The following is an 8,992-nucleotide window of genomic DNA, read 5'->3' on the forward strand; positions in this document are numbered from 1 at the left end:
GACCCTTGGGGCACTCCACTTGATACCAGCTGCCAACTAAACATGGAGCCATTGATCACTACCCGTTGAGCCTGACAATCTAGCCAGCTTTCTATCCACCTTATAGTCCATTCATCCAGCCCATACTTCTTTAACTTGCTGGCAAGAATACTGTGGGAGACCGTGCCAAAAGCTTTGCTAAAGTCAAGGAACAAGATGTTCACTGCTTTCCCCTCATCCACAGAGCCAGTTATCTCATCATAGAAGGCAATTTGATTAGTCAGGCATGACTTGCCCTTGGTGAATCCATGCTGACTGTTCCTGATCACTTTCCTCTCCTCTAAGTGCTTCAGAATTGATTCCTTGAGGACCTGCTCCATGATTTTTCCAGGGACTGAGGTGAGGCTGACTGGCCTGTAGTTCCCAGGATCCTCCTCCTTCCCTTTTTTAAAAATGGGCACTACATTAGCCTTTTTCCAGTCGTCCAGGACTTCCCCCGATCGCCATGAGTTTTCAAAGATAATGGCCAATGGCTCTGCAATCACATCCACCAACTTCTTTAGCACTCTCGGATGCAGCGCATCCGGCCCCATGGACTTGTGCTCGTCCAGCTTTTCTAAATAGTCCTGAACCACTTCTTTCTCCTCAGAGGGCTGGTCACCTCCTCTCCATGGGAGCTGACCTTTTTCGTGAAGACAGAGGCAAAAAAAGCGTTGAGTACATTAGCTTTTTCCACATCCTCTGTCACTAGGTTGCCTCCCTCATTCACTAAGGGGCCCACTTTCCTTGACTTTCTTCTTGTTGCTAATATACCTGAAGAAACCCTTCTTGTTACTCTTAACATCTCTTGCTAGCTGCAACTCCAGGTGTGATTTGGCCTTCCTGATTTCACTCCTGTATGCCCGAACAATATTTTTATACTCTTCCCTGGTTATTTGTCCAATCTTCCACTTCTTGTAAGCTTCTTTTTTGTGTTTAAGATCAGCAAGGATTTCAATGTTAAGCCAAGCTGGTCGCCTGCCATATTTACTATTCTTTCTACACAATAACTGCCACAATGGCAGTAGTACATTCCTACTGCTCCATGCATGGGAGTCAGCCAACTCACGAAAAGGAAAGGCAGAGTGTGAGAACACTTGTAGATCTCATCTTGGGGTAGATTCTATTGAGGGCAGGGCCTCATGCATACGTAATGAAATAAAGGCTAGACTGGAAGACAAACCCAAAGGAAGGGAGGGAGTGGGGAGTAGTGAATGACAAAATATGTAGTCCCACATCTTCTAGTGGTTGGAGGCCAAGGAAGCAGATATTTGTGGTTCTGCAGCTGCAAGCTAATGAGTATTCTCCTTTTGCTCAAGTATTAGCACTACTAAGTTTTACAATGGACACAATTAGCAAAATTACTGCTTATGGTTGCCATTGTTTCCATCCTACTAATGTCGATGCTATGGCACCCTCATCCTCCTCCCCACCCCACAAAAGGAAAAAAAAATCACCCCACCCACCCCATCAAAGCAGGAAGATAAGCCACCTCCGTAGCTCACTAATTAAAGTGTTTTCCCTAATATAGTCTCTCCTACCAGCTCATTATCAAAAACATCCTCTTCAGGATTCGTTATCTTAACGCTTTCATCAGCGTTCCTACAGCCTCTATAAAAACACATAATTTGAAATGAATTGCTCGAATTATGTTGTGCAACTGGTTAGATACAAGGTAGTAACTAGATGTTGTTCCATTGATTTTCTTTAAGCAAAAATATTTATGGTCTTTGTTTCCTCTATCTTTATGATAAATTATAAATGAAACTGCACATGACCTATGTGGGTGTCTTTAGCTGTCTTGTTGTCTGGCTGGCTGACAAATAGGCATTTAAGTATGCATCTCATGTTCTCTTATTAAATTACTCCAGGTTTTGTTTTTTAGGTTCTCTGTGTTTTTAAACCACCCCGCTACCATTTTTCATATTATTTTCTTATTTCTGACTCCAATCCACTTTTTATTCACTGCCTTTTCCTTTTATTTCTGGTCTACCCATTCCAGCCCATCTCTACCACCTCATGGCTACTTGCTTTTTTCCCATTGCTTTAGTTTTATCTGTCTGTTCCCTTCCCCTTCTCACTATCGTCATCTACCTCACCGTCTCTTTGCTTTCATCCCATCTCTTCTCAACTTGCCTCACCTGCCTGACAGCTGTTATTTGAGACAGCTCAGGGGCTCACATGCTGTTCCCTAGTCAATTTCAAGGAGTTCAAGTAGTAGTTTGAGTCTGTGGTACCTGTTGCTAAGCAACCTATTCACAAGCAAAGGTTGCAATAGAACAGTTGTTACCATTTTGCTGATTCAATGGCCCAATTTTCTTTCTTTCTTTTTTTTTTTTTTTTTTTTTTAACACAGGCCTTTTCGCTTTGCTTCAAGTGTGGATTTCCAGGGATTAACAGCTTGCACAGGTATTTTCAGGTTACCGATGAAGATGTACGGGAATTTCACCTCTTTTTGAAGGCAGAAGAGGCCATTGCCTACGGCATCAAAATGTAATTGGAAACAACATATTTATTATTCTCCACTTTGCCTATGGCAGCAAAATCCTTCAACTAGCCACATTTCGATGTGCATCTCAATGACACAGCAACATCAAGCAGAAGTGGAGAACTGGCAATACCAGTAGCAGCACAGAGCCCGCTAATTACCTACAGAAATTCTGTTGCAAACAAGGGGCTAGATTCTGTAAACTGTCTTCCGGACAGACTGGTCAAAGGGTGCTAATTATACATAACCTCCCTTTCATCAAAGGGAAAGGAAGCTGGTCAGCACCACCTAAAGAGATGACAGTGGCTAAAAAGGGGACATAGCCAGGGTGGCTAGGGATGCATTGAATCACTGCATCTGCTGGGCAGACATCAGCAACAGGGTTCCTATGGCGCCTCAACTGCAGATTAAAATGGTCCTCACTAGGTGGAAGTCAGAGGGAGGATGGTGTAGTCAAAAGCACAATCTGTCCAGGAAATGCTGGATATGTTCACAGCACTCCAGTGACGGTCACATTGGTATTAGATAATTTAGCAACCACGTGACTGTGGTATTAGTGTTGTCACCTGTCCAGGTTTTCCCAGGATCATCCCTTTTTTGAGGTGATTATCCTGGGAAGTCTGTAAGGATGTTCAGTACACATGGCCAACTGTCCAATTTTATGGGCTCAAGAATATCCCAGGTGTCCCTTATTTTTTGTATCTCAGAGGTGGCAACCTTATGTGGCATATTTTTTCTTGGAAAAAATATATGGATTTCTGCGTTGTCAAAAGCTAAACACATCTGAGAAGCCTTAGTTCCCTACCCCCACCCACCCATCCTTTCTTCCATATGTGTATCACTCCTCCAGAGGTTGCTGTACGCTCAATTGTACAGCACATGACATTTTCTGTAGTCTTCTTCTGTTGCTCTTTCTTTTATGATTGTAGCTGGACAGGGTATGTTTTCAATTAAAACTTTTCCAAAATACACTTATTATATTGGTATATCCCTTACCAAAGAACCCCACGGCATGCTGCAGCAGTAGGACAAAATCATATACTTGAAAAAGAGTACACTAAAATATATGCCTCTTCCTCGCAGTTACTGCAGAAATTGAATGTTTTCCATGAAAGTAAAACAGTACTTAGAACAAGCCAGTTTAACAGTGAGAACCCTCAAGAATTGGTAATCCTATTATGCATGATCATCATCTACTCCCAGCAATGAAACATCACCTTGATTCTCTACCTGAGCCATAACTACTTCTGAAAGCACATAAACACAAAGCCAGTTGAGTGTTTTACTACTCCAAAGACTGGCCTTGACCTGTTAAAACAGCATATTTAAATGGATGGTGCATCAAAAGAGGATTCTCAGCAGACCACATGCAAATTGGTGGTTTAGACAGAGACACTCATAGCAGTAATATTCCTCTAATTTGAACACCATCACCACCACAGTTTGGAAACACTCATGAAACTAAATTGTCCCTACAACATTAGACGGGGAACAAGGATCACATTCGTTTGGCTACTAGATTAATATGAACATAGGACACAGGATTAGAATGGATCTCCTGGTTCCTTGAGTCTTTTGCTATTGCAGGCAATCCTGCCATATAATCCTTGTTCATAAATTTGTCCAGGTCTACCTTCAAGTTAGTTAGGTTGCTTTACCCCACTATTCCTAGTGAAAGGCTGTTCTAGAACCTCAAACCTTCTTTTCATTGGTATTAGATAGTTTAGCAACCACATGATTTCCAGCCTAAATTTATTCATGGCCAGGTTATACCCATTTGTTCTTGTGCCAACATTGTCCTTTAGCTAAGGGAAATATTTTAAAATGTATTGTTGAATATTGCACTGCCAGTTTTGAATAGTAATGTATGCTACATGTGTCAAGTGTATGTAGCTCTTCTATAATGTCCTCGTATAAACATTTCAGCCACTCACAAATGCATTAAGCTGTATTGCACAGACTCACGTGGAATCAGTGTCCTTTTCCTTCTTCCGTATTCCAAAGGCCTTCCTGGTACGCTTTTTCAATCCTGTGAACAAAATGAAGATGACTCAGAGGAAGATATTAATATCATGCTAAAATAAAACATGAATAAAGGTCACCTGCTCCATTAGCAGCTGTAATTAAAAACAGATAGGGTTTTATAGCTAATACATATGCTCATACCTTTTACCAGTTCATCTAAAAATATCTATTACTTTATTCCATATTTATTGAACATCACATGTCACTCAGTAATTATGGTCAATAGTTTTAATCATCCATATTAATTTTTGATATTAAGACCGACAATTTCATTAAAAAATGCAGTACACCAAGACAGATTATTAGACCACTGAAATACATTTTAAGGAGTAAAATGCTCAGACTAGCTTGTGTCAAAACTTCAGAAGAGCACACAATACTTCTACCAACATCATGCTTTTTAAATATCCGGAGGAACATTTTATACAACTATGTGTGTCGAAGGGGCTGTGTGAAGGTGGGTCTGCTTTTTTTTTTTTAAGCCACTTGGAAGCAAAAACATCCATATGCAATTACCATTTCAGCCTTGCCAATAGACAAATATACTATATATCATTCTGTATGGTCAGTGCTTAATTTGTAATAAAAGAGGTGCCGGGGCTCAAGTAATTTTTTTTACATTTATAACTGACACAGAAAGCCCAGAGGTGCCGGGACTATGAACTGCCAAGCCTAGAGATGTTGGGGCTGAGCCCCGGCAAGCTCTGGCACAAATTAAGCACTGTGTACAGTAGATACTTGTATTATAAGTATTATAGAATGTAAAATAGCCATCAAAGAAAAAAAAACAAAGTTTGTGTATCCAACCTGCCACATTGTATGAAGGATACTTTAGGTAGGGAGAAATTTCTACCTTCTTGTACTCAGACTTCTGTTGCTACAATGATACCCTTCATTCCACCCCTGGACACAAAGTGCTCCTTCACCTCTCTCCTTAAATATTCCCTGATGGCTTATCTACAAAGCAGTGCCTGTGCAATCTGCTCATCTTGCTGGAAAAAGGGTGCTGTAACAGCAACTGCTACCAGAGGATTGAGGGGTGAAGCAGAGAAAGCAGTTACAAGTGCTGGTCTGGAGCACTGAAATGCTAGTCAAACCTGTTGCAGAGAAACTTACACCTCAAGTGGTCCTTTCTATCTAACTGTAAGTAAAACATCCTTCTAATGTATTCAAACATCTCAGCATGAAATAATTGCATGCCAGGCTCCCTTCTGGAATCTAGCTTATTGCACACATCTTAGTCTCCATCATTCAAAACAGGAGCCATTCAGTATTTCTGCTGTGATGGTAATCTTTACCTTAAGGCAAACGAATGGCAATCTTTCCAAAATATAAACAGCCCATTCCAAGCACCAAAAATAATAGCAGCTGTGAAGTGTGGTCATAAATGCGCTTAGCCAAATCCTGAAATCATTAGTGTATTCTTACTTAGTCCTAATTCTCATTGACTTCAATGAGTTGTGAGTCAGGATGGAGCAAAAGCAGTTTTAGGGGGTTTCCAGATTTGATCCATAGATAAGGAGGGCTATAAAAGGCCATTTAGATCACCCAGTCTGAATTTCACTCCCTACATTATTTATATGGTGTCATATCTCGAAGTACTTTTCAGATCTAACAAAATCTCTCCTATTTTCTATGGGCCAAACACAAGGTCCCCATTGGGTCCTTACACAAAATCTCAAAACTTCAAACAAGAGTTTTGAAGGACTGCAAGATTTTGTCCACTACTGTTAGCAGGTTAAGCTGGTATTTTTCAACCCACTGTCTTACAAATGTGACCATCTGGCTCTCAGGCACATTCCTCAAAATTAATTTGCTAAAATGTGAGATTCATAGCTTGACTGTGCAAGTTGAGGCCTTTTGTCCTTCAGTTCCTTATGCCTATTGTGAAGTCAGTAAGTAATATGTGATATAACCTTCCTATTCAATATGATTTACTTGTATACGAAACTGGTGTTTAAGAACAGGCAAAAGAATACTCATCCATTCTGTGATGAGAATAATGGCAAGGCTAGCATCAGAATTGTTCAGCTGTCTCTTACAGATCATACATCCTAGAAGAAATTTTCCTTTAGCTCACGTGGTTGGTGGCCTGTAAATCTAAAGTTCTGACTCGCTAGGATATGCAGTAGTTACAACTACCAAGTTCTTCGTGGCATAGGCGCCGACTCCATGGTGCTCCGGGGCTGGAGCACCCATGGGGAAAAAAAAAATAGTGGGTGCTTAGCATCCACCAGCCACAGCTGTTTGGCAGCACCCCCGATCAGCTGTTTGGTGGCTGGGGGAGGGGCTTGCGGAAGGGCGGAGAGCAGCAAGTGGGCAGGGGCGAAGCAGGACAGAAAGAGGCAGAGCGAATGTGGGGCCTTGGGGCGGAGCAGGGGTGGAGCCCCCCTGAGGAAAAGAAAAACTCAGCGCCTATGCTTGATGTCCACGGATTTGTTAAACTAGTGGTTCTCGTACTGGGGCCTATGGGCATCTGGTGATACATGGAGCACTTCCTCGTGGTTCACCAAGATCTGATATGTCATTTAGTGCCAACTACTCTCCCTTGTTTACAGCTGTTTTTACAGGAGTTTGTACTCTGAGCCACCATCCCACCAGCATGGCTGGGGGTGGCATCCATGATCGAGAGTCACAGAGGAACAGGAGCCAGGAGTCATCAGGAGGACCAGAGCAGCAGGAGAGAGAAAAACAGGCAGCATGAAAAGGGAACCAGCGATCATGGAGTAGGGAAGCATGTGCAGGTAAAGGGAGGAAGAGAATAGATGGGAAGAGATGAAAAGATCAAAAGGGGTGATAGCCCAAATTATTGTTTTTAAGAAGATGAAACACACTGAATTAAAGACTTAAGATACCTAAATACCTACCGCCTGTTACTTTTACATTTGCAAATAGGCCGCTGATGGGGTGAGTGGTGGTTAGCAAAGACCACATCGAAATAGATGGTTATCTGAAATGCCTGTTCTATAGTTTTATGGGCCAGATTTTCAAAAGTACTAATAACACCCAATAGTTGCCATGGCAACACTTCTGGATAGATTTTCAGAAGATCTCAGCACCCAACGTACTGTGCTCTTTTGAGAATCTAGCTGCATGTTGCTAATATGTGAACTAAATTAGTGTCCTTGAGTGCTTATGCTAAGAAATGTGATGTGTGAGATGAACATACCCAATGTGTATCAGAAGTCTCCAGAAGCCTGGGAAGACTAAAATGAATACTTAAAATATAAAACTTTTTAATTGTATATTTTATATTATCTCAAGAAACTTGACCTCTCAGTATAGTGTTAATGGTGATGGGGATTAGAACACAAAGCCTAAAAGAAGGTATAATGGAGAACACAGGGAATTAACCATCGTGAATGGAGCAAGCTTTTGGGACCTGCAAAACCTGTAGTTGTGGGCAGAGGGTCACCCTCAAGATAGAGACCATCGCCAAGTATCTGGGATGTCTGAGCACACTGATGAGTTGCTTCATTAGCTTAGGATCATAACACATGGTACCAACTCCAGAAAAGAAAGGGTAGAAAGAAAAAGGGAAAGAAACTGAGGGACAGCCTCCTCTCCCCTCAAAAATAACTTCACTAGAGACCTGAAATATCCTTACGCCAGACTTGATCCCGAACAAAGAATTTCAAGCCTGATTCAAAAGATAAAAAAGTTAGTTTGGAAGTTTAAATGCAGAAATAAAGCTCAGCAGTGGCTGCTTTAATACACCAGTCAGGAATTACAAAACAGCTAATCCATGCAAATACTGACCTCTTCAGCATTACAGGGGTAATCTTCATGGAAGGATGTACTGTTCCTGAATATTTTCTCTAAGATCATTAGGCTAAAACAGGTGTTTCTTCCACATCACTGTCATATTTATCTGACTCACCTTTAAAGGTATCATACATGTACGGAGTCCCAGTTCCAATTCTAAGATATTAATGATATGCAGTGAGGTCCCACACTTAGCCTTTTATATAAATTTGCATTTGGCACTTAAAAAAACCCCTAGAGCAACTAGTAGTGCTTCGTCAACTTTTGCACTGACACTTCTCTTTTATGGGACATTAAATTTGCTTTACCCCTATTTAGTACTTAAAGATACAGTCTATGCCCTTTGCCCAGTAGCATTATGCAGAGTGGTATCAGACCATCACAGAGGCAGCAAGGGCAGAAGACTAACTTTTAACCAGTCTGAAACACCCAGTCACAGATCAAGGCAATAACTGACAATTCTGCTGACGTGGATTATTTTTGTTGCTAGGAGAAACGGGATAACGTGCCTGGTGACAGCACAAGCAATGTTCTACAAAGTGGTAGCTGTGATAACACCACCTTGGAGTATTTGCCTGTGAATGTCTTACTCTTTTCAGGGCTGACTGCTACTCCCAATGGCACTGCAATGATCATGTTGCAGACGTGCACTGGGAATAGATTTTGGGGCATTTCAGGCTGAAAATACATGTCATG

The 8,992-nt window shown here is 41.5% G+C and overlaps 1 protein-coding gene across 1 annotated transcript in view; it reads right to left on the reverse strand.

Annotated features, from left to right (window-relative positions):
* The window catches only part of SGIP1 (SH3GL interacting endocytic adaptor 1), a 106,089-nt gene extending 97,659 nt beyond the window's left edge, over window positions 1-8,430 (reverse strand). The window contains exons 1-2 of the mRNA XM_077825368.1: window positions 8,412-8,430; window positions 4,472-4,556 (exon numbers count right to left, since the gene is read on the reverse strand). Coding sequence (XP_077681494.1) covers window positions 4,472-4,556; window positions 8,412-8,430 — 104 coding nt within the window. The remainder of the gene's footprint in view (window positions 1-4,471; window positions 4,557-8,411) is intronic.
* Between the last annotated feature and the right edge of the window lie 562 nt (window positions 8,431-8,992).

The sequence above is a fragment of the Eretmochelys imbricata genome, chromosome 8, assembly GCF_965152235.1.
Source record: "Eretmochelys imbricata isolate rEreImb1 chromosome 8, rEreImb1.hap1, whole genome shotgun sequence".
Taxonomy (NCBI): domain Eukaryota; kingdom Metazoa; phylum Chordata; order Testudines; family Cheloniidae; genus Eretmochelys; species Eretmochelys imbricata.